At 39.3% G+C, this 27,396-nt stretch overlaps 1 protein-coding gene across 1 annotated transcript in view; it reads right to left on the bottom strand.

The window, feature by feature from the left end:
• Positions 1-26,638, bottom strand: part of LOC135407293 (protein hinderin-like) — a 121,009-nt gene extending 94,371 nt beyond the window's left edge. Inside the window, exons 1-2 of the mRNA XM_064642207.1 lie at positions 26,500-26,638; positions 6,993-7,201 (exon numbers count right to left, since the gene is read on the bottom strand). Coding sequence (XP_064498277.1) covers positions 6,993-7,201; positions 26,500-26,638 — 348 coding nt within the window. The remainder of the gene's footprint in view (positions 1-6,992; positions 7,202-26,499) is intronic.
• Positions 26,639-27,396: the final 758 nt, after the last annotated feature.

The raw sequence follows: 27,396 nt of genomic DNA on the forward strand, positions 1-27,396 counted from the left end.
CCCTTGGCTCTCATGAAAAATCTTTCTGCCATACAAAGACCAACCTATAGTGCCCTGAACTGATAATCACCTGGCTTTCATTAAATAAAGACACTTCTAATTAAACAACCTGATCAACACACAGAAATGTGTGCTTTGCTGGCAAGAGATGGCAAGCAATTTATCTTTCAATATAGTAATCACTTATATCACGCTATCTGTAATCTAGTGATGAATAAAGGTATTTACATTATGAAGTACCAGATCAGCCTGCAGACTTTATTCATTTCAACAGCAAGAAACAGCAAGTCTAATCATTTCCACTTTAAGAAATAAGAGTCCAGTTGATGAACTATTGCTACTGGCCCAGAAGCATTTTCACTCTTTATTTTACATGTTCTCACAGGATGATCACCCTTTCTGAAGGGCTAGTGAAGAGAAAATACAGAGCAGAATCACAGAAAAGTTCAGGTTGGAAGGGAAGTCTGCTAGTTGTCTGGCCTAAACCTCACCAAAACAAGGTCACCTTTAAAATTACTTAAGGTCCTTGTTAAATTGGGCTTTGAAAGTCGCCAGCACTGGTTTTCAAAAAGTCAGGAACTTCAGGAATGTAACATTAATCGCAACATACAGGACATGCCACATTTAGAGGAATCAGAGAATTCCAGGAACCAGGAACTGGTGAGTCAAGGAGGTTATAAGTACATGAGAAACTGCTTTTCAAGTGTCTCAACTTTTGAAAAAGGCCAAATACTGCAGAACCAAAGGGCATGTGCACAGGTCAAATGTACAACAAAAGTGCCAGTATATGGATAGACAGCTGGGACGCTTACACTCCTAATTACTAGGAGTAAACAGTGAAGGATAGAACAGAAGTTTTCTTCCTCAAGGCCTGGAGCATAATACAAAACCTTTGAGAGCATATGCAGCCCTGATTCCACAGAAGAAAGCCTCACTCCCACTTCAAAGGGAGCAGATGCTGGTCAGTATGGCCACAATGCACTGTCCCAGCATTATAGGGGAGAAACCGCAACATCAGATCTAAGTGCTTCTCTTATAGCAGGCAGCCTTCCTACAAATTTCTTAAATTCTCATATAAATCCAGAGATATCATTTCACAGGAGTAACAGTATCGTCAGAAGCCTACAAAGCCAAGAGGATATTTTGCTCTTGGAGAATGGAAGGGAAGGTACTGTCTTCTTTCCAGATTTATCATCCAACAGCAAAACAAACATCAGAGATGAGTGTTCACCCAAGGAAAAGATTTCCACAGGAGGGACAGTTTCTAAAGCAAAGTGCATGAAACGAAAAGAGGCATCTTCAAAGAAAAGAAAAGGAAAATCAAAATATCTTAAAAAGACTAGAAACAAGGCTGATTAAAGACTGTAGAACAAAGAGCCGGTGAAGTGGCACAGATCTCAGTTAAGTGGTGAGTGAGCTCAGGAGTGAAGTGCTTATCTCCAGGAATACAGCGTCATTCACACCCAGCAAGCAGACTGGGCAAGAATGGTTCTATTGTGGCACACATTCCAGGGGACTGAGTGCAGGTGAAACTCTATTGGGAATGCTAGCAATACAGAGATATTTCAATACTATTGTTTCCTTTTCACTTAGATATTTTTATCCATTTGTGTTGCTCTTCGGTGTTAGCATTTTTTTAGAAAAGACAGGTAAATTAACTATGTAACAGGTAAATTAACCTAGTAACTTAGAGGTAAAAGGAAAAAAACATTATTTTTCTTTATGCTATTACAAGGTACTCTATTCCAGACCACCCTGTATTTGAAATATCACTGCTAATCACTTTGAACGCACTTGAAGAAGCACCCAAAACGTGACATTTTGAGTAAAAAACAGAAAGAATGAGGACAAAAACATTATCTCATTTTTACAGATAAGAGAGGCACAGAGAGAGATCAGAGGATTTGCAGAAAGTAACACAGGTAAGGCAAGGCTATTCCCGATAGTTACTCATGCTAAAACTGTCTCTGTCTGGTCTAGTAAAATTATTCCAATACCCTTGGGTCCCTAGTCAAATTAGTTCTTTATTTATTATCCCAGTTCTCAAGTATCTTTCAGATGGGCTCATCCATTGTTCCCGTACAGCTGGGTAAACAGACAAAGTCAATTCTATCATGCAGGTTTACCTTATAGCATTCAAAACCTTTTGCATATGTGGGATTTTGTTTTCTTTAAGCAAGCTAAGAATGTGTTTAAAGGTGACCTGTGCTGGAAAAAAAAATAAAAATTGAAAAGTTTGGTGACAATCACAAAGGAAAGGCTTCCAACAATTGACATGTTTCAGTATCTTTTCTAAAGGGAAAAAAAATACTCAAATAATCAGTGTTTGAAGATTTAATATGTAATCAGCCTTATTAAGCCAAAAAAAAAAAGACAATGATACAGAAAAGAATCTTAGTCGCTGACACAAAAAGGAAGAAAGGCTTTGTAGTTCTTGCAAAAAAAAGGCTTCCTTTGGACTTTATTGTGAAATGACACAACTGCATTCAACAATTTTTAAGATGAAGAAGTGATTCAAGAGAAATAGTAAAATTAGGAAAAAAGTGAAAAAAACCTAGCCTCCCAAAAAGTCAATTTTTTTAAGATTTTATGATACGCTCAAAGCAGACCAGGTCCTTCAGGATGTTTGCACTGGTGCTTAGCACAGAACAGTACCTTTTTGCTGATAAGGGCCACTGGCAGACCCCAGACAGGAGGCAAACGATATAATACACAGGAAGAGGGGAGATGATACACCATGGAAAATAAATTCTTGATATTCCTTTCTGTCTATAATCCCACCCTATATCCATCCACTTCTTCTACACGGGGAAGAAGAACAGAAGCTTCACACGCACACGCAACAAGAATCTTTGTGCACCAAGGAAATTAGCAGATGTGTTGGTAATCTTTCACAAAAAAGAAACAAAAGCTCCCAGCTGTACTTGTAATTCCAAGATTAACATTAATAAGCAGTGTCGAGATGACAGGTATTATTTTTCTTTAAGGTGATACAGCTCAAGAACCCCAGTTCTGCAGAAACTCAGCTGCCTGTCCAACTTCTGTGCCTCAAGTCCTACCCTACACTGCAGAACATCTACAGATTCATCTGCCAGAGATATGCCAAAGCAAACTGGATTCTTGCCACTGTTTGAGATGGCAGTGAAGCAGCAAGTATATAAAGTAGGTCAGATCTGATTACCTAGAACAAGGGCAATTTTCTTAACATGTCTGTGTAAAGCTTCTGAAAATGGTAAAGACTGAACATTTGGGAGCTGCAGAGAGAACATCCAAAAATAATTTTTGATAGAAAAGGTTTAACTACATTTTAATATGAATGGTATTTTCTATTAACATCAAGGTAGAAGCCTATTTTTCAGTAGAGCTCTTCCTTTATAAAAGTGCTATCTCTCTGAATCTGTCTGAGTCAACTTTAGTGACCACTTTAATATTCACTTTACAATTAATGCTTCTTTTTATGGGTTGGTAGAAGGTAAACCAATTTCAGTTCGGCTTCTAGGTATTGAATTTATTATAAAAAGTTATGTACTTAAAACTCCTATAATGAAACCAGAGGCATCATGAGATATTAACCTAGAGTTAATGCTGAGAAGGCCAGTTTGAATAATTCAATTCATGTCACCTTAAGTATCTTTTCAAATGGAATTAACTTTATCTCACAAAAAAAGGAAGCTCTATGTTCCAGTTACTGATTATTGACTCCACAAGAGTTCTGACTTAAATCATCTTACCACCATCTTCCCAGCAATTTTATTTCACTACTACCAGGATGCTTCTTTACATTTTGAGAGCTGACTTTTGTTATAAAGAAGTAGTATTAGGTAAGAGGAAAACATGGCTTCAGAATTACTGCTATCATTAGGTGATACTAAAAGAGACAAAAATAAAAGTTAACACCAAAGTATCTGCATTAGTTCAGTATGGCTACAAACCAGCCACAGGCACGCAGCCACTGCAGTCCTTTGCCTCCCATACAAGTCCACCACTTTTTGCAACAATGCCATCCATGTTTGGTAATGCTGCGGTTCTCTTGACCTGTTAATTGCCCTATTCTAACAGAAAACCCTGCATATAAGCACTGAGAGGAGATGCTTTCAAATCTGTGCCCAGAGGAAAGTGACAACTCATGGTCAGCATTATGGTGCTTAAGAATGAGGCAGACAGGCAGGCAAAAAACAGAAGCAGGAGATGTTACGATTTAAGGGTAGCACTAGAAATTACTCCAAATAAACAAGTAGGAAAAAGAAGGGAAAATTAACAAAAGGAAGAAAGAACAGCTGAGAACAGACAGAACAAAGAAGGGCATCAGTGCAGAGTACAACTGTGTAGTACCATGTTTCTGCAAGACACAGGAAAATCGGAACATTGTACATCAAAACACAGATACCCTGGTAAGATCAGCAGTGTCTTGAAACAGGAAACACTGATTATCTCTCCTAGACAGTCCTACGAAGAGAAAACTATGTGGCAAGATAGTATATCCTGATTTAAATTCAGACATATCCAGGACTTCCTTAGGTCACCCAAAAACAAGCAATAGGCAAAAGATTCCAAATTGATCTGGATTCAAACAAAACTGAGGAACACTTTCTTTAGCCCAATATTTAAACAAGATGGTTTTTGTCAAAGTCCAGCTCAAAACAGAAAGGGAGAGCATAAAAGCTTCAATGGGGCAGAAAGAGCTGGAGTGGGCAGCACTTGAAGCAGGAGGAAACTATTCTGGGTCTGTCCCCTTCCAATTCTTTCCTCTCAAAAATCCCTCTCTGTTGTGTTCCCATGTGGGAGTCCCCATTGAGGCAGACAGCAGAATGCCTGACTAAACTCTGTGTTAAGACAATACTCAAACAGAACTAAGAGAGACCTATCACGACACTCACAGTTTAGGTATTAAGACAAGAGGTATGTGACAATGACACAAAAGTCCAACAAGAAGCAGCCCAATGACCTTTCCTGGGTTTGGAAAGCTATCACATGAACAAGTGTGTTAGGGTGAGGCAGCCCTGCAAATCTCTCCACAGTTTCTGAGCTGTGAGGAGAAACACAGCACAAAGGGCTTGTTTGAGGAAAAAAAAATGGTAACAATTTATAAAGCCAAATGCAAAGAAAGAGAAAACTGAAGAGGAAGACTAGAAACATCAGAAATATTTTGGAAGCTATAAGAAAAAAAACAGTTGAAGCATGCTTTGACAGGTTTTTATCTATGCCTACAAAGCTTTGCACAGGGCAAGAGGACTAGGGTAATTTCAGACCTATTAGGCTGGAGCTGTAGAGTATGTAACAATAAATGAAATGTCAACCTCAATATAATATCTGAATTTGCATTTGTGGACAAAAGTACCTGTAAGTATAGAGAAAAGAAATAACTGGATCAAAGATAAGCTTGATAGGACTTTGCACATGAAACCAGAAAACAACTTTAAAGAAGTCTCTGTATATACATGGATTGAGTGATTAGGAAGACAGTCAAACAAGAGGAGATGAACGTGGACTGCTGAACCACCAGACGCTGATTTGACAGTCCCTGGGATGAATGTTTCCTATTATCTGCTTCCATGCTTCAGTGATGTAGATGTGGTGACACCAGACATCTCTATTCTAGGGGCTAACCTAGTACAGGATAAGTGTGTTTGAAGTCAAAAGGACAGAGATGAACTGTTATGCAGGGCAAAACCTGAGAGAAGTATTGGTATCACCCCTAACACAGCTGCCACAGTGCTGTTGGACTACACAGGCTCCTCTGGACTGTTTTCCATGGAGATCCACAGCAAGCTGCATACCACAAGCCACAACACAGACATTCTCAGAGAAAAAGATTCTTGTTTTGAAGATTCTTGTTTCTTGTCTGCCATCACAAAATGGATGGCAGGTAATAATACAAAAGAATGGAAGTGAAATGTTTATAAAGGTTAAAAGCCTGACAAACAGCTCCATGTCCAACAACATATTTTACAAATAAAAACCCATCATCAAAAAACAATTCCTGAAGCTGATGAAGTCAGAGTATTGCTACCTGCTTCCTGAACAAAATCAGAAGACTCCTTCCTGCACAGGCTCTTCAGAAGCAGGATGTGTCTGTGTAATTCTCATAGCAGGGAGCCACTGAGACACCAGAATCAGGCCTCCTTCTGGATACGCTGTGCTGATGACTTTACTTCTAGCCCTATTAAAAATAAGCCTTTAAGACTGCTCCAGCAAAAGAAAAGATCAAGGGCATAACCTATACAAAAAGGCATGATCTTAGGTAGGATGGATTCTGGAGATCTGCAGATGGAAGCTATTGAAAGGGAACAGCAGGAAAGAACATCAGGTACAGCACTTTCACATAAGCAGTCTTCAATTCCAAGGTATAATCTGCTATCAGAAGGGATGCAAATCAAGTACCTAGCTACCAGAAAAAAATCTCAAGCAACCATGTTTTCAAGGCTTTGGGCACATACATCTGAGAAACACTTTACCACTTAATTTAACACGTACCTGTAGTCAACATTTTCTGGTTTTAACTGCATATATAACTATAGGTCTTCTATAAACAGCTCAAATCAGATGAGCTGTTTTACAGACTTGAGAAAGCTCTTATTGACCAAATACATCATCTGTAATGCCCTTTTCAATCATGAAAAGCCACAGTGAAAATGTGAAAGGTTATATCTAGAGCGACTGCAATTATTTTCCTGTTTAAGAAACAGAACAGAAAAGAGAAGAGCATTTTAACTTTTTCCTTGGCAAAGGTATGTGTTCCTGTGATTCCTACTCCAGTACAACATGGTCAATTAACTTCACCCATTTTATTGACCCAAAACTTGTGGGGGCTTTTTGTTTGCTTTCCTGCAATCCATTTATTAAGGGAAGGACTCATGGGAAACCAATCACAAAACAGTATTCAACACTTTATGATGCAAGGCAATACACTTAAAGCTACGGTTCTAATAAAAGAGAAAAGAAGTTATGAATATGTCATTTGAAAAAAAAGGAGATGGGAAAAAAGAGCTTACCTTCTGCTCCTTTTCCTTGGCAGCACTGAGTTCAGAAAGGGAGTGTGATAGTTTTTCCTGCTGCTCAGCTAGGTACTTCTGATAAAGGCTCAGAAGTTCTTGGCATTCTCTGTACTGCTGTTGCAGAGGTGAGACATCAGAAGTTAAGGGAAAAACACTCTTTAGTGAATAGTTAGAGTCAAATATATACCAACTTACTTTGTGTAAATCTGATTTAGATACATAACAGTTCAATTTAAAAACAGATACTGTGTGTTTGAGTACTGCCTAATGATGATAAATCTGCCTAGAGATGAATGTTCAAGTACACCCTTCTTTCTACTCAGAGAGTGGAAAAAGAAGAATTGCACCAGCAGCAGGAGGCAGGTGATGACATTGTTTCAGTTGGAACAACCACAACACTGATTCTTATTCAGCAGAGCCAGCCATTACCAATGTTTATTTATAAATAAATAAATACCCAGCCAAGTAAGTAAATAGTCCGTTTTTAAGCACAGACATGGATTCACAAGCCCACATATCCAAATCCAATCTCTTTGCTTGAGCACCAATGGCTCAAAACCCCACAGCCACAGATGCAGCGCTACAGGCCTTTCAGAGACCAGTAATAATTTTTGGACAGTAATCTGGAGAAGCAGCAACTGTGGTGTTTGCAAGGATATTAGCAACAGTGTCCTGCCTTGCTTGCAGCATTGAAATTCCAACAGGAGATAAATCTGCTCTTCACCTGTCATTGTGTAATTCCCTCCCTTGCTCATGTAGCATGGTAAACCATTTATGCTCCCCTCTCTCCCCCCTCACTTTTAATTATGCATGCAGATGGGATAAGGGCTCGCTGTCCAAAGAGATTACTCTGAATAAATACTTTAATAACAAGTCACTGCAATTAAGGTAGGGAACAAAAACTTCTTCAATCTATAAAACGGTGTTGAGTTACAGATTTCCTTAACACTTTTATGATCTAATCATTGCTTCTGGGCAAATTCATGTTGCAATCATTTTTGCCAATCATGGCTGCATAAATAACTCACTGCTTTGTTATTCCCTGTTATGACCCTGAGGGTTTCTTTTTTTTTGTTTGGTTTTGTGGGGGGTTTTTTCCCTTCTTCTTGTTCTTTCGCAGAAAGGGTGGCCTTGCCAGGGCTTTTTTTGTTGTTGTTGTTTGGTTGGTTTTCTTTCCTTTAAATAAAAGGCTACTGAGAGAATAGGCAAAACATTTTTGGAAGAAATGGAAGGTTAATAAACCCCAATGCTGAAATCAATCAGGAGAGCTCTTCTAACACCTTTGCTCAGCACCTGGAAATATGGGAGGGTACAAACAACGGTCTTAACAAGCTAATTGCTTTCCAGAGCCAGCCTGCCTGAAGCCTGAGCTGTTTTACATTTCAGTTCATTTCGTCAGAGAGCACCAAAAGGCTGAAGTGATTTGTGGTGGTCTCAGGAGTCTCTGCCAGCTATGATGTATATAAAAGGAATTTTTTATTCCAGTTGTAACCATAGGCAGTAATGTTTATAGTAGGTGAACATATTAGCCTGGACGCAGGGCATGAATTTTACTCTAGAAAAAGCCAGTTCATTTATACAGCCTAAGAGTTAAATGTCAGTATTTGAAGACAAATTATAGGGAAATTCATTTAAACCCATGTTATGTGGCAGAATATAAAAACAGACAGTCCTATCTTTATCAATTTTTTACAGCCCTCTTAATTCACTTTGCTTCCAGCAACCCCTTCCCCACAAAACAGATTTTACCCTCTCCTCCCTCCAGCTAGCACACTGCTGGCACAAGGAATGAGCACCTAAACAGCCTTGGGGCACACAACTGATGGCCATACACCTACCCTCACTCTTGCCACAGTGTCAATATCAGTCCTGCTGGAAAGCCAGGCAAGCTCCCCCTCACTCCTAGGCAAGTGCACCATTAAAAAGATGCCCAAATTGTGTTTTACAGACTGCAGAGCACTCACTGTGCACATGATGCCACCACCTTTTGTGTGTAGTGACCAAATTTATTTAAAATAGTTTCAAACGCAACATGCAAAATTAACATTAGGAAAGTATGCAAGCAAACCCTGATTGTCCAAGGGTCAGTCACACGATTATGAGTGGGAAGGGCAACAGCTCACACAAGCTTGAATGGCAGCCAAGATGGCCCTAAAATTCTTGTAAGATTCGGTCAGCAACAGTAACAGTTAAAACTCTCTGTATTAGAAGATTAAAACTTTGTTCATTCATACAATCACTCTACATTAGGCAAAGTATTGTTACAGCCACCATAGTCTAAGAGTTTAAAGCCCTGCTTTGCTTACTAAGTAAGTAAACATGAAGCTTCAAATATGAAAAAAAGAAGTTCATTTGTTTAAGATGCATATAGAATAGCTGAAAATATGGTAATTCTCAAAAATGTGCTGGTACATTTACTGCAGAATATGTTCTTAAGAAATAAAAAAAAAGCCTTAATATTAGATCTTACTCTTCCATTCTGTTGAATTTTTGCTAAAAGCAGCAAGATGATCTCTTTTTCTTCTCCTGCAAATTAGCCAGGCAATATACAACACTGCCACAAAAATATTTAAGTCATTCAGATACAACAAGGGCACACATCTACTCAGGCAATACAGTCTCTAGACAAACACATACGTAATGATAAATAATTTCATAACCTGCTTTTAAAAATAAAAAGTTGCAAGGTTGAAAAAACTGCATAGGACAAGTCCTACAGATTTGCCTTCCACAGAAAAAGTAATATGCCTAAATGCACACATTAGGTATTTCTTCATGTGTTCAGGAGCACAAATATTGGATTTGCAAGATGTTAGTTACCTGAGAGAAGCAGTACTTGGCATTTCACTAAATGGTAGTTTTACGTCCAAGAAATATGCATTGGAATGTATCAGAGTAATACATTTTATGCAGTTTGTTAGTACAGTATTAAGGTTGTACTTGGAAGGGGAGAAACAAACAAACAAAAAAAAAATCAAAATCAGAAGCGCAAAGGTTAAGATTTCAACAGCCAAATTTGCACATCATACTGCAAGGACTATACATTTTAAATAATAAATTAGTTAATTTCATCACTGAACGTAAGTCAAAGAATTCAGAGTTCATTTATGGCTCTTAAGAGATAATAGCCTCAGTGGAGAGAGAACTGGCTTTGAGAAAGGGGACTGCCAGTATGCAGCAGTGACACGCTGATGGTGTCCAGGGGGTTCAGCAGGGAACAAAGAACTTTCTCTCAGGGGCAAAGCTTCACAAGAAGGCACAGTCAACCTAATGCTCAACCGCTGCCAAAGACACTCTCCTGCTCACTCCCTCTGTCCCCACCAGCTCTGCAGACCCCACACCTCTCACTCCAGGACTCAGCAGACTGACCCACTGAGGCAAAGGGGCCACCAGGCACAAGAGTCTGCACAAGATGAGCAGGGGGAACAGGCAGCTGGGAGCAAAGGACACCTCTCCCAGCAGCAGCCACCTGTCTGGTAATGTTTATCCACCCTGCAAAGTTTCAACCCTACTCTTCCTTCAGTTCCACTCTCAAGGCTCAGGCTTTTAAGTCTAGTCTATGACTACATCAACTAGTCACAGCTTACTCCTTGCTGAAATACTTTTAGCCTCTCACAAGCTGAAGGAGGACAAGCAGCTGCAGTTCCTTGTTCCCAGAAACTGGGGGTGGAAGGACCAACCTCTACTGTGCCCACTGACCTCCTGCACTGTTCCTGGTACACTGTTTCCACTGCCACTTTGACTACAAGTGAAGGCCAGCTTAAAATCTGAAGTGTTTTGGTTTAGAGCATGTGTTCACACTACAGCAGTTTAAACAATGAGTGGTCTCTTCAGCTACAGTCAAGGTTTCCAAATTAAGCCAACACCAGTCTACTCCATGAGAGCTATTTGCTGAAGGTCTGTTTTTCTTAAATCACTTACTGTAAGAGGAAAAAAAAAAACAAAAACAAACCAGAATGTAGGGAACCTTCTCTTTAGAAAAAAAAATTCTTTTTTTGCCCTGTATCATTACAAAGAAATGTTTAGTTTTACCTCCCTTTAGTTAAAAAAAATAAAATTAAATTTGAAGTATCCTCCAATCACATGACTCTAAGGCTAGAAAAAGGTTTTCTAGAAGCTATTAGCAAGGGAAAAGAACACAGCTAATGAGATTTTTTAGCAATCAATCTAATAACAAAGGCCCTTCTGTATCATCAGAGTGTTCGTGAGAACTCCTCACCTAGTGACTCTTTCCTCAGTGGCTTGTCACAAGCATTTTTGGGACAGGCAGAAGCTCTAATTACACAGAGGCAAAGCGCGGCACAAGGTGTCTTTGGGCACGTCTGAGCACACAGGTGCAGCCCAGCAGCCCCACACTCCATACGCCAGCTCCAGGACACACGTCTTGCAGCTGTAGGGTAAGTTAGCACAGCTCAGGCACAGCACCAACAGACCAGATTCATCCTGCACCTGATTAGCTTAGAGTACAAGTTTGCCTGCGCTCACCCATGCAGACAAGCCCTAATAGACTTCCCACGCATCAAGGAAGATGCCCAGGGGATGACTCATTCCTGTAGTCCCTGACTTTAGCTCCAGCTTGGACTGTCCTTTCACTCAGGGCTGCATACTCTGATCCATGGCCAGAACAGAACACGAGAGCTGAATCTCCATCTTCAGCCACAAGATGCTGCAGCCCCATCAGCCCCCATATCCAAAGGAAGATTCTCTAGAGACTCAGAGCTCTTACAGAGATATGTAAAGATGAATAAAGCAAGCAAAGAAAGGAAAAAGTCAAACACAAGTTAGATTTAAATTTAAATAAGACAGCAATAACTTACACTTGGTGGCAGAGAGACAAGAAACTTTCAGTGGTATGATTTCAGCACATGAAAAGCTTTTTGACATCTGCAATCATGACCCCGGTAGCCACAAAACACAGGTTTTTTTAAATTCCTGCTTAAGGACATGCATCCAGAAAACAGACTAGTTATCATCATGTTGGCAGTTTCAGCAAAGACTGAACTCCCTTCACTGTCTCAGGTGGTCCCTTCAAGATAAATGCAGGGAAGGAGATGCTGAGGAAGTGCCACTGACAGAGAGTTGACTGTGAAGCTGGGCTAAGCACTGAAAGAGAGGTCTTTGCTCTCCAAAGAAAATTCTTCTCAGAATAAGTTGCAGGCAGACCTGAGCTTGCCTGCCTACCCTCCAACAAGGCAGGTATAAGCCAGACCTGTTCAAGCTGCTGTGCACAGTCACAGCAGCACAGCATCAGGTACCTCATCCCTAATCTAACTGACCTTGCTTTGATGTTTTTGTGAGGTTTTGGCATTGTTTTTCCTTTCTTTTCTTTTTGGCATCAAGACCAACACTATGCCACTTCTAGAATGCAGCTGGATTGTGCCTGGCAACTTGAACAACATCACAGCAAGCTCACATCTGTTTAACAGACACACCACTGCATCCACAACTTGACACCATGTACCATTACAACATTCCACTGTACGGTTGCTCAGTAGCTCAAAAATGCCTTTAAAGGATGCTGCAAGAGTGAGGAAGCATTTCACCAAACTCAGGCAAAGGCTAAGACCCCCATAGCTGGGTCTCCAAACAGTGCACCTACAACCCTGTACCTACACCTAAGGATCAAGCTACTTCTAAACACTCATAGAACAAGGGAACAGAATTTGTAGAGTCTGCAGAGTCCCAAAGGCCCAGACAGACTCGTGGCAAATTCCACTACAAGTGTGCTCAGTTTGAAGTGAACCCACATTTTTTCCATGCATCACCCAAGCACATATTTTTCACAGTATTTTGACACATAAGGCAATAGGGTTTATTTTCTGCCTTGATATTTTGCATATCAATAGGAGAAAGATACCATGCCTTTTGGGAAAGAAGCAATATGTATGTCATTCTGATTTCCACCTGCAGGCTTTCTTCTTCCTAACCAAAGAAAGGATTAAAATAATGCAGCTTCAACTACTTACATATGAAAAGTCATATGAATAAAAATAAACTGCTGGTATTAATGAATTAACATCTAAAAGGAACACTTTAAAATATAAACTAAGATATTCTAAGCTCTTTCCTTCAGCATTTAACAATTACATACTTCACTGGAAGCTGACCCACATTTAATTTTAAAATACAACTTCTGTTTAATACACAAAGTCCTGCACTTTGACAATCTCATCTCATCTGAGAACAACAACGGGACTGCATTTTGGAAATCAGACTATCCAGGCACAGATCAAAGTCAACCCTAACATGTTTCTTCTACCTTTAAAATTAAGAGAAATAAAATAAGTAGTTTGACTCTCTGTGAATCATTGTTCTGTGAAAGGGTAGACACTAGTAACTTCTATGAAGGTTTATTATCTAAACTCTGAAGTTGCTGCAAAGACTGAAGGTAATAAAATGTTTTATGAACAACTTCACTTCACTCGTTCTTATATAACTGAGTTTATGTGGACTCTCTGGCACAGTGTGATGGCAAGAACCTGTAGGGAACTTTCTGCACATTCACTTTTCAATGTATTAAAGAAATCATCTGATGAGGGTCTGAACCTTATGAGCCTTCAATTCAAAACACAATTTCCTTCTGATCCAAATGCCTTAGGAAGCACATTTCTGAAAACACTATAAAGAAGCAAGTCACATACAATAAGACAGAGTGATCTCCAACCTGAAGCCCAACAGTTACATTTTAATTTACACTTGAATATTTTAATGTTGTTATCCAGTCAGTAAATTAACTCAAGATGTAAGAATAAAAAGGAAGGATGCATAGGGAAAAAGGTCACAAGGTCCACAAAAGTTAAGAACTTCACTTCTGTTTGAAGCATCAGCATTATGTTGTTGAATGCCACAGCTCTCATATAAAAGAATTGCTTAATACATTCCCATTCTGTTTGAAGGGAAATTAAATTTACATTCTTTGGGAATATGGTATTGTAATTAGTTCATGACTTGATTACACTTTGAAGTGAGCCGAGACTGTATATGGTGCATACAAATTAGTTAAGTTATGGTTACCTACCTAAAGAAAAGCTAACGAGTTGAGAAAGTTAGGGACAAAGCCAGGGCCATCCTTTGGAGCTTTCAGGAAGCACATGTAAAACATCAAATTCAAATCTATTCTCTGGACTCACTGATGTCAAGTGTGAACAGAAACAAAAATGCTGTTTCCTAAACAGCTGAATTAGTTGTTTTCCAAAAAACATCTTTCCATCTCCACCCATACCACCTGTAGGCCAACTGTTAAAATGGAAAAACAGCAATAGAAGACACAAGATTTCCAGCACTGGTTAACTTCACCAGCATGATTTATTCCTAGTACTTGTAATTTTTTAATTTCTTGTATAGACGGCCTGAGTTTTACATCATCTATCAAGATGCTCTGCTCCACCCAGATGATGAAATTCCCAAGTTTGCTTTAAACATTCTCAAAAATATTGAGAAGCACAGCACAAATATAGTGCATCTAAAATTGGCCAAAGAAAAAGATAGCCAGTATGATTCGATGAGAGCAAGGAAAGCCTTGAAACCTAAAACTAATTCCCAACGTAGCATGTGAACTCAAGAGAAGTCTCTATCACAGTTTCAAAATGCAAAAGCAGTTTAGGGTACAGGATTTGATCTGATGTATTGAAAATCCTTTCCACAGGATATGCCAATCAAACTGGACAGCTTATCTGCCATGTTCTCTGGTTCAAAGGTGGGTAAGGACAAAAATATCACACGCCATCATATGCCAGCCGATGTGCCTAGATCAATAAATGCAAATACCATCTCAGAGCTCGCATTTTCTATTCCAAGTGGAAAGCACATCTCCAGCCTTATCTTCATTAATACAAACAAAGGGATACTTACCAGCAAAGAAAAAAAAAATAAAACTAAGGTTTATTTTGCAGTCTGGCAGCACTAACAACTTTCTTTTACTGAAAAGGAAGAAAGAACATAACACGCAAAAGACAAGTTATGCCACTATAAATACTGGCAAAAACATGCATTTTCATAATAATGAACACAAAAAATCTGATGACAGAAAAGCTAGGCACCTGAATACACAAAATACAGATCCCACAGATAATTTTAACAAGATACTGGTCCTGGCATGGGCCATAAAAATTTTTACTTTTGGCTTAAGAACTGTGATGGCAGGAGATTTTCCTCACTGGTAAGAAAGAGTTTGTTCAGAATATACATGCTCCTTTCAGGGGAGCTCTGCCAACGACTATAGTGACTTTCAGGATTTAAAGACTTCCTTGGCATTTGCTTAGACGGCTCAGCTACCCAACCTCTTCCACTGGAAACTGCTAAGGAACTTGTTACTTATGTATTTGTCTACCCGCCAGTAAACGTAGGATGCTTTTTTTTCATGGAAGACAGGAGCCTGGAGATTCAGCCACACACAGTTTCTGTGCAAAACGGTCCCAGTACCTGAGAACAACTCTACACATTTCATTCTGTACGACACAAAATAATCTCAACCTGCGCTGCGTGAGAAGACGGAGCCAAAAGGAAGGTACTGCACCTCTCACCATCCTAGCACACACACGCACACACAAAAAAAAACAAAAACGGCGCTATTTTTTTCCTTTTACATATTTGAAGCGCAAAAATTAAACAAATAAAAGGAACACTGCATAATTTAGCTTTCATTTTCTATCAAATTGCTCATAATTGTAACCATAAAACGATAATACTGTGCCATATGTGCATCTGCAGAGCCGGCGGCGGCGCTGACCGTCCCCGGCGGCGCCAAACGCGGGGCTGTGCCGACACCCAGTGCCCGCTCCGGGTATTGCCGACCCTCCGTCACATCCCCAGGCTGATTTTGCCACAGAAAGGGGATATAACCCACCACTTTGAAACGTGAAAACCCGCCATGCAATCCCCCTGCTCCCGTTCTTCCTCAAATTGCGCTCCCCGCCACCCGCACAGGCTTTACGTTAAAATGCCCATCGCTGGAAACGCTTGTTTCAGTTGCAGGCCTTTGTGAGAAATTAAAAAAAAAAACTTAAAAAAAAAACTTTCACACTAGCCTCCGTTACCATTTACACAAAGCCACGTGTCGTCTCAGTACTACTCGATATTGAAGCAGAAATGTTCTTTAATCTAATTTGACAATGGAGCTCCTGGCAGAAGCCCGAGGAGAGATAAGGTGGGAACTGAGGTATCTGAGAAAGGAGGCTCAGCCTCTCACGTTTAGACACTGTAAGAGAAGTTATTTAACAGGATAAATGTGAGCTTGGAATCAAATGCATGGAGGAAAGGGGATGAAGAGGCAAAAGAGAAATGGAATGTAAAAGCTGAACTTACTGAGAGCAGAGCTACAGCATCTCCATCTCAATTAAAGAGCATGCATAGTAAATCAAAAAGGTGTCTGCTTTGCAGGGAATGAGAATGTAAGATCACAAAACATCAACTTGCTTTATAACTAAGCTAATCAGGTTTGGCCTTGGTTACTATCAGAATGGGGATCACCTGAGAATACACAGTCTTGCTGCTTCCTTGCAGGAAACAATCAATCATCACTCCTAATTTTATATATTCAATGTGTCTCTCTGAACCTTTTCCTTACCACCCTCAGACAGCAACAATGCTGATGGAAAAAAGCAGTCTCTCCTTTAGCCAAGCTCCCACCACCCTCAGAATGAGTAAATCCTCATTTGGATCCTTACTGGAAAGGAAACCTGGCTGCTAAGGGAAATTCTTCTCTGCTGCTTTCTAACATGGTTACCTCTCTGTATCTTCCACAGGCAGAATCAGGCTTCAGTATTAAACTTCCTTATTTCCTCCTTTTAAACTAGTACATAATCAGAGAGGAGCATGCAGATCTTAATCTGACTACTGGTAAAGAGTGCAAGTGGCAAGATGAAAATCTCTAAATGCTGCTGGATGAAAACAGGAAAAAATAAACACCACTGAGACAAGAAATCTTGCCCTTCTTAGGAACTTCCTTCAGTGCTATAGCTAGAACGGCACAGAACGTAAAAATCACAGATTGTTCTAGGTAATTTCATTTTTTTTCATTTAAAACTATTGCTATTTTGACAGTCTTTCTAACCTTGTTAGAACACAATCTGTTTGCACAATGTAGACGAGAGAAACGCAGTGCTCCTTTTTCTAAGAGGCAGTTGAGGTCAAATCAGACTCCATACCCGCACATCAATACTAATTTTAAAGGAGGTGTTCCCAAACCTCCAAAAAAGGAAAGTATCCCATGATGGAGCGTTGACAAGATCTTCTTTTCCATCACATGCTGTACACGTGCCTAATTAAGTATTTCAAAACGACAAAGGCCTCCAAAAGTTGGTCCTTTCTTGTGAAATCTCAAACATGCCAAACTGAGAAGCACTGGTTTCACTGAACTGACGCCAGTGAAGAAAAGATTTAATAACAGCCTCATTATAACGTTCATTGTTGTAGGACTATTTAATATACAAGATTAACACATCTTATCTCCCACTTTCACTGAAACCTATTATACCCCTCATTAATATATGCACATTTCTACATCATTTAAAGCACTCAGGTCTCAAATAGTATTGCCTGAAACAGGGTGTGTTCTGCTGCTCTTCCTGTGGTAGGCTCTTTTTGCAATAACAGTACTCAAAAATAAACCTCACAGCTCAAAATTAAAGACACAGGTAGGTAAACAGGGCAGCTTAAAACTGAGAGAAATTTAAAAAAAAAAAAAAAAGGAACTGTTTTGCCAACACTCTGGATATCGATTCTTGACTTCAGCTCCCTCACAATCAGAGCATTCACATATTATAAGACAGGAAGCTTCTACCTTTCCAACCTAATGAATAATGATATCCTTTCCCCCTGGAAGTTTGAGACACAGAATTAGGTGAAGTGACCCACAGCTCCTCAAATTCTGAGGCATTTTCAAAATCTTCAGATCCGGATCACTGGTGAAGAAAAGGATGTACGGTATGAACAGTACAACACTTTCCCAGATTACATACACTTGTGTCCATGGGTATACCAGGACAGACCAGAACAATGCACCTTAGTACTGTATGAAGGGGAAGAAAAAATATACATTTTTACATATAGTAGAGTCCAGGTTGGCCATTATTCTTGCACAAACAGGAGAACTGTTATGAGCTTGCAAGCATTTCAGGATAGAGAATATGCATTTATTCAGGAACTGAACAGATTCAGGTATTTACAAGCTCTTCTAAGTTCCCCCAAGTGGAAGAACTGCTCCCCATCCGAGGCTGCAAATGTTTAAAGTTTATACGGACACACCTAAACAAATTCCTAAAAAGACAACAACAAAATCCACCCAGTGTTATCAAACACAGAGAAACATTCCGACTGCGTTTTTTAATTACAGGTTTCTGGACATTGTGAGACTTCATGGGGCAAATATTATTTGCTCATCCTGCCCTTAAACTTTGCCACATTCTTGTGACTACTGCCAGTATTATAACCCTGGCCTTTCACACAGGACAGACGTTTTATGTTCTCATCATACTGCAATTAATTAAAGTTAAATATATTAAAAGAAGCTAAGTATAATGAAGACACCTCTTCCCCAACCATCTGAAGAGAATTCCTACCACTTGTACATTGTTAGAAAGCAATTTTATAAAATTTCCTTTCCCTCACACTTTACTTTCTAAAGCTACCTCATGGTAACAAAATGGTTTTCAAATCAAATGGTTAACATTTACTGAAGAGAAAGAAAATTAATGACCTGGTGATTCTACTGGGAAGAAGTACTGATAGCAAAGACTTAATTTCTAGGAGCCAAATGTACAGCTCATCAGATTTTTTCTACTGTTCTTGGAAATAAAGGCGCTTACTCTGGCTGATTAATTTTGTATCAGAAAATGCGTCTTGCCAGGGCAGGCCAGAGTGACACTGACCCATTCTCATTTAATTTTGTCTGTTTGGAATTTTACATGCCTTCAGGTAAAAACAATCATGAGGCTCTGGAAGTTGCTACCTCCTGCAAGACAAAACACTCATCCCTATATCCTCACGTTTATTACCACTAAAGAATAGGTGGCATTCTGGAGGTCTTCTTGGCTTCTTACACAGAGCATACTCAGATATCCAGCTGGATGTGTATGAACCAAGGAGGTCTAATGTATTGGTAGGGAGGAGAGAGAACCTCTTCTCTATAGCTATGAACTTTTTTCCCCCATTATAGCTCTCCATTCATCTTTGAGAAACGCTGCTAAGTGTTAGCCTTGAGGATATCAGTGCTGGAGGGCTGTTACTCCTGAAGACAGGAATTCCTAAATCCAAACTCAAAACTGCTCATCAGAAGAAAAAATAGCTGAAAAGAGTTTGCATAGAGACAGTTACTGGCAGCAAGAAAATGATACTTTCAGATATCCTCCTCTCACAGGATTAATATTTGAGTAAGCAAATAGTTCTTTGGCAAATTCTTTACTTATTGCAATGCAGTCAGAATCACAGTGAGATGACTCCATGCATACAGCCACTGCCAATAACGCAGGGACGGCCACGGGTGCTTAGAGGAGCTCAGTCAACTCAGGAACTGAACAGGCCTTCTTGTAAAATACATTCCCGTGGTCACCATAAACTTCTGAGCCACCAAACCAAAGACAATACAAGGAAATGGGGGAAAAATACAGAACATTAGAAGCTTTTAGACAGTGGGGGCCTAGAAAAATCGGAGAAATCAGGGGTATTTTCCAGATGAAAAGGTGATCAGGCATCCTGCACCCCAAGCTACGTTGGACTGCCTATGTCCTGCTGACAAGTAGGAATAGAAAATCAGTGTATGTGAACACCTTGCAAGGACCTCACACTAGAAGTGACCGGCTTTCAGAAAAAGAACCATAATAAAAATAAATAAATAAATCTAGAGAGCTACTTTCCTCACAGAAGTACAAAACAGAAGGTAAGAAACTGTTAAGTGAATGGTTCAGTGAACCAGAATTACAAGATCCTACAGGTGATACTTCTGCCAAGTCCGAGGCACAAAAGCACTGAAAACTCAATCAGATATTCTCATTGATAAACATCATGGAGACAGTCCCCAAAGAATTAATTTCTGAAGTGTAGGATTAATTTAGAAGCCAAAAGTGTGGCAGAGTTGCTCAATACCTCTCCTTAATTTCAACAGATCAAGGAAACACCCATACCTTTTCTATCTCAAATGAAAACTTACTCCTGTGCTAATAGCCAGAAAGCTTCATCGCTGCAGTATCTCAAGAGCTTACAGGTATCAACAGACTTACTCTCATCATCCCTCTATGTTCACTCTACAAGGAAGGTCACATCTAATATAGGAGAAGGTGAGATACAGATGAGGTAAGTGATTTACAGGACTTCACAGGAGTCTGTGCAGCAGAAATAAGGAAACCTATGTGTATGAGACCTCAGAGTGCTTCCACAACAGCCTGCAATGCCGTTATGTCAGGACCATTTTCTGAAATGTTGTACTCTGTGTATTGGTGATGTAGCTTTGTGGTCTGCCTCCCTAACAGTCTGATCTGCAGCTAAACCAGAAAGAAAAGAAACCTGCACTTTCCTCTTTGACAGTTTTCATGAGTAAGACATTTCATATATTCTTGCCTTCCCCTTCCAAGGATTAAGGTGAGAAAGAACTGAAGCAAGATAGGAACAAAAATTAAAGCAGTAACTGTACCATAACACATCTGCCTCTGAAGTGAGAAGGAACAGACAGCACCAAAACATCTTCAGATCTGACAGGTTGCTCTGCTACCAATCTGCACTAGCAGGTGAGACATGTCATTCCATGACAAGTATCAGAAATAAAGGAGCTTAATGCAACTTCAAGTGTTTTAAATGACTTCTCTCTACTGTGCAACAGAAGACGACAAGCAGTTCTAACAAAACATGGGGAGATTTTTCTCCCCTGAGCTGCAAAGCTTTAAAATTAGCACTTTGTGTGTGTGCTTGTTCTTTTAATGTCTGCATTTATTAAGGAGCAAAACAGCCATGCATCTAAAATGCCAGAGAAATATGGATCCATAAATAATGCCACATTCCTATTCACACCTAATCTAAATATTTATGTAGTAATTTACCAGCAAAAGATGCAAACTATTCTTTAAATGCTACATTGTATTAAAGGTTAACCACATGACATGTTTTATTATAAGGCTCTGAATTATGTTTAGGACAAGTTTTTATTTTCAGTGGAAGTTCTGAGGTTGAAATGGACAGACAGAGGCAAGGAGTTTTAGTCACCTCTCAAAGATGAATGCTGAAGTTCAGACTTCTTCAATATTTTTTCAGTCTGCATAGCCATAGGCCATGCAACTCAGCAGCATACTGATTGAGAGAGGAAGAGCCACCTTCTTCACAACTAGAAGAGCTGGAAATAGATCTATTAGTGAGGCTTGATGCTTATAGCAGGCCTGATGATGCCAAGTTCCACTTAGAAAGGCAGCCTCTACTGAAATCAGCGCCAAATCAAAGGAGCTGTGTACACACCCCTGAGGGAAATGACAAATGTAATAGCAGAACTGCCCCCAGTGTAAGTATGTCCCTGGGATTTCGTAAGTGCTGGATGTAGTCTCATCTTGTCAGTGAAGTAATGCTTCTCTGCCCAGTACCTCACACAGAAATACATGATACACTCCTCACTCAGTCCTATGAAATCCAGCTTCTCTTCCACTTCATATCCTGCTACAGTCATGATCACATATTTATGGTCTTAACCATTCCTTTTTGGTTCCTCCTTGAGCTCTCACCTTCATGCCTTCTGTTCCTAAGACCTTTAATATTAGACATAGTTTCCAACTTATCTTTTATTTTATCTCTTATACAAGGCTTTCTTTAGAAATATTACTTTGCTGACTTCGTTTCCAATTCTCTTGATCTCTACGTGATCTTCCACACAGAGCGCTTTCTTCATGTCATCACTTTCCTCAGATGCAAGGCCTCTGAAGCTCACTACAGACTCAACCATGCAGGAAGTGATACAAAGATTTTCTTGTGTTTTGCTTTTTCACTAACAGAGTCACTTCCATTTACACTACACTGAGAGAGATTCACTCTTGTGTGACTGTTCTGAGCCTATCAGTCTGCCAGAGTTGCCAAGCTTGTAAAATGGAGGGGTAAAGAAACCCACACTAAAGTTTAAATGCTGTTCTAGGAGCTAAATATTTTTCAGCTTGTAGTTCAAGAAGAAATTGAGCACTATTGCCACAATACGCCACTTCCTACTCTTGAGAGAAGAGAAATTCCCCAGCTCTAAGCACAAGGTATTCACAAATAAACATTACGACCCTTTTTAAATGTCCAACTTCTTCACATTTCCTTTGTCACTGCTAAGGCACATACCCCTAAATCAACAGCAGGAAAGGCTCACTTTTTCCAGATACAACTAATCAGACAGAGGAGATCTATTAATGTTCCCTGCTTCAGCAAGACATGAAGTGCAGACTTATCGATGGGAGCTGCATTTTTGGTTCTCATTTGTTCTGCTTGAATAAGCTTACCAACCTGAGACAACATTTTCAGATGCTGGTATTTTGACCACCACTGGTCTCTGGGACTATGCTTTTTCTCCACCTCACAGTATCCAGATAGAAGAAACCTTGGCAAAAAAATGTAAGAAGCTGGAAGCATAAATGTTCCTTCTTAAGATGCAGTAAAATCTTTCATTTCAATGATATACAGAAGTACTTGGAATATATTACAGCTGATCAATGCAGAAATGAGGTATAGAATACTACTGAAAATAGACCTTATTTGTATGCACGCCATACAGATATGTTAAAATATGTAGTTAAATATGCTGTTGGAGTTAAGTAGCTTTCATAGAAGAGAATCATTGCAATTATCAGTGGTAATAGCAAATCCTCTCTGATACAGATGTTTACTTCCTGTTCCAAGAACTAAAGCAGGAAACAGCCCTGTTAAAAATATTTGTCTAGCTCCAGCCATAGTGTTCCTATTTGTTACTCCTAAGTGTACAGCCTGTAACAAAAATAGGTGTTTTTCTTTCTCCCCCTCCAGCATAACCTAATGTATTTAAAACCTTTAATCAACAACCAAATGCCTGCTACCGTATTTTGGTACAAGCTGTCTCTAACTACAGTCCTATCTCTTCAGTTAACAACTGGAACACAGAATTAGTCATCTCTAGGAAACAGATAGCATTAGCTTCTCATCACAAAAAGCTCAATTAAAGCCCATTTGAGAGAAGCTGAGCCACTATTTCACTGCATTTTCTCCTTTCCCTGCCTCTTGATAGCTATGCTGGGCCTAAATATCATTAACTGCTGTGAACAATAATATGCAAAGCCTATGGACAGACCTGGCTATAGCAAGTGCATCTATCAGTTCTGGTGCCTGGGGAAAAAAAAAAAAACAAAAAAAAAAAGTCATCAACATACAAACAGAGTTTCTTCCCAGTGCCCACATGTTTACTTCGTACCAATTTCTCTTGGAAAATGGTAGAGGTGGAACTGTCTATTCAATTTCTTAGATTTCACTGTGCACCTTCTGTTTCTTAGAACATGGCAAATACTGTCTCTACACAATATCCCTAGTACTTATAATGCAAAACACTTTATGACACTTCTAGCTCTGGGAGAAGAGAAAATGAAGCATGAAATAAGAAATATACTAGCAGAACAATATTCATTGACACTGGTGAGTCTGTATACTGCTGCACTGGGAAAGTGTTAGTATTTGGGGTTTTAGGCTTTTTTTAATATGTTTGCCCAGCTTGTCTGATGTCAATGGTATGTCTGTCCTTGCAGCTTTTCTCAAGTAACATGCACCCCAGACACCAAATTCATCAAATTACGTTCAAATCCAACGGATTTATATGTTCTCATTTAAACGACAAACATTTTTTAAGCTAAACTATGTCATTATCCTCACAGTTCTTCATAAATACCCCACCCTTGAAAAACGATGAACACGTTTGTTGAAGACTCTGAGCCCAAACACAGAACTAGAAAACTTTTCTCTCCTAGCAAGAGTTTAGAACTAGTAATAATATTTTCTTTCCTAGCAAGAGTCAAGGTAACAGATTCACAAACAACAGACCCATAAATACGGAAGAAAACCCGTAAAAGAACATCCTGACTGACCAAAAATTGACCCTAATTGAAAAAAGGTTTTATAAATTATTCTTTGTTTCTTGTAGCCTGTATTGAAATTGAAAGAAAATGACAAGGAAAAAAAAAAAAGTCACATTCTTGAAGTCCATTATATGCCAGCAATATTCAATTTAGCCTGCACTAAGTCGGTCAGCCTTACTCTGATATTAGATAATATGCTCTTGCACTGTTTTTAATGCACAAAAGCTAAAAATCCTGCAGAAATATACACAGGCACTGACAGAACCCCAAAAACAGTCACAAGTAAGAGTCACTCTAACAAGTAAGAGTTGGGCAAACTACAATTAAAAGAAAATGCATTGCAGAAACAGAATAAATGCTTTTTAGGGCAAACTGCTGAAACCTCAGTCCCAAAGGAAGAGTGATCACAATTAGGTGTCTGCAGCACATCCCAGTCTGGCGCGTGGCAGGAATGGTACAGGAGACTCCACACTACCACAGCAGAGGAAATGTATGGAGGCTGGCACTTCTGTAACAGTATCCAAAGCAGAAGCAGATTTATGTACGTCAACCTAATCAAGACTAAAATGGATCGTATATGGCCACCTAGTGCCTCATGTCAGAAATTCAGAGTAGTCTGACAACCACATCTAGCCTTTCTTTTGGATTATAACCTGTACGACCTCCTTCAGATTCCACTTGCACTGCTGCCACCTTCCTCAAAGAGATCCCTCTTACTTTATTTTTCATGGGAAAAACCTTCCATATATTGTAGGAAGGTACAAGACAGATCAGCACATCATTGGCTAAACTAGTTAGAAATTTGGCTAAAGTCGTTACAGCTCACTGACAAAGGCTTAAATCTTTTATTACTGATTTGCTTGAATTATACATCAGACTCGCACTAATGTAATAGGCAACTTGGAATATACAGCCATGATTTACCAAGGATTCTCTCATCAGGAATTATTTAAAGTAAAGAAGGTAGAAACTAAGCCACAAAAAAAGCAAAGATAAATGTTATAGTACTCATTACCACGAGGCCCAGTGCAATGCTGACAGTGCCAAAGCTACGGTGTTGGGACTTTACTCTGTGAACAAGTAACAAACACGTAAAAATCACTTTGTTTATCTCTGCTTTTCTTTTTTTTTCCAGTGGCTTCGAGAAGGACCATTCCCACCTGCAGTTTTATCCCTCTTCAAGTCTACATGGGCCCTTTTTGAAGGGCAAAGTTGATATTTCAAGGCTTTTAAACCATTTTCCAAGCCTTTCACTTTGGTCTCGATATATTTCCAAAGGACAAAAACAACTACGCCAACTACCCTATACATGCAAAAAAACCCCCACCCATAATTACAACTGTACAACTTAGGACATCAAAAGAATTTCTCATACTTTGCAGCCAACTTAGTTACAGACCACTACAAAGGGACAATAGTTTTTTATTCTGCTGCCTTAAGGCAGGAGGGTTGGGATATTGTCAAAGGAGGTAGCAAAAACAAAGGACGACTTTTAACATCCAGAGCAGAATATCCAGTATGGGTAATGCTTCTTTATTTTCATCCTCCAAAAAACTGATGAGCTCTTATGTACAGGAGGCAAGATTGGAGAAAAACAGAAAAACTTAAGAACAAAAAAAAAAAAAGGGGGTGCTTAACACCTTCTTTGCATTGAGGACATTAAGGATAGTATGCATTTGGTATAAGTGTCTTACATTTCCTGCTACATAAATAAAGCCATTGAGTAACCACCCTAAAATAATCTCATGCCACAAAAACCACACACCACTCATCACAGCTGAGATGCTGACATTTGCTGCAGGGTTGGTACTGCTGCACTGAACTTAGGCACATAATCCACCTCTTTTCTAATTTAACTAGAATCTATTCTAGTCTGTAGAAGAACTGCAATCTTAACTGCACAATATGTATATTTTTCCCTTGATTGCGTCTACTTGTTCTTTCAAGGGCATTCCCATTAGGAACAAACACTTCTCCATCCTCTCTCCCCCTTAAAGCAGAGTGAAAATAATCCTATCAAGGGAAACTTATTACTGTTTCCAAATTGCGCCTGGCTCTCAGCAGGCACACTCTCCAGGCAACAGTTTTGCCGCTACATTATAACTAATTTTTTTTTTCCACATGACATTTTGTATTGTAAGTAGGTAGAGGAAGGAGAGATATATGTGGTTTGGGATAAGAACGAACCTTCCTGAGTCAAGTGAAAAAGCAGTGTCTCCCCTCACCACGCACCCTCCTGCAAGGAAATTTTGTTTTCCCTCCACAGAAAGATTTCTCAGCACGTTGCACCGCGACCAAACACAGCCCCTTTCACAAATTAACATTACAGGAACACGGATGAAACCTGCAGTTTGTCAAAATGTGGAGCTCCTGGTTACTGCGTATAATGAAGAAATGAAAGAAAAAGAGAGGAAGGAGGAGAACAAAAGAAACCCCAAAGCCATCGTTTGGTCCCTGGGTACCTGGACACCGCACTCGCTGGCCAATGCTGCCACCTGGTGCCCACACAGGGAGGCGACGCAGCTCCGGCTCTGGAAAACGGGATTCAAGAACGTCACCCAGACTGTTCTCTTCCACAGCTACCATCTCGTGCATCATCATTTCGGGGGAAGGAAAAAAAAAAAAAAAAAAAAGAAGAAGAAAAAAACAAAAAAGAAAAAAAAAAAGAAAAAAAAACACGAAAAAAAAGAACAAAAAAAAAAGAAGAAAAAGAAGGAAAAAAAAGAAGGAAAAAAAAGAAGGAAAAAAAAGAAGGAAAAAAAGAAGGAAAAAAAAGAAGGAAAAAAAAAGAAGGAAAAAAAGAAGAAAAAAAAGAAGAAAAAAAGAAGAAAAAAAGAAGAAAAAAAGAAGAAAAAAAGAAGAAAAAAAGAAGAAAAAAAGAAGGAAAAAAAAGAAGGAAAAAAAGAAGGAAAAAAGAAGGAAAAAAAAGAAGGAAAAAAAGAAAGAAAAAAAAGAAGGAAAAAAAAGAAGGAAAAAAACGCTCTGGTTCCTCTTCAATTCGTATTTATGGCTTTACAAAATCCTTACAAATAGAATGTTTTAAATAAATTGTTTCTACTGAGGGGAAAAAAAAAAAACCACACCACCCAAACAAAAAAACAAACAAACAAATCCAAAACAAAACCACACACAAACCCAAGCCTAGACATATTCAACAGAATTGAACATCATGCATTTGATTTCTAGGGAGTAAAGGGCAACTTTAAAATTAATTCAAGCTAAATCCACTGAGGCTGCTTCAAGATCAATTAATATAAATGGCTCAAAGTCACCAGCAACTCTGCTGGACCAAGAGAAACTTATCCAAATACATACCAAGGAATTTCTACCTATTTAAAGGGAATATAAACAAGCACACA

Source organism: Pseudopipra pipra, chromosome Z, assembly GCF_036250125.1.
Source record: "Pseudopipra pipra isolate bDixPip1 chromosome Z, bDixPip1.hap1, whole genome shotgun sequence".
Taxonomy (NCBI): Eukaryota; Metazoa; Chordata; class Aves; order Passeriformes; family Pipridae; genus Pseudopipra; species Pseudopipra pipra.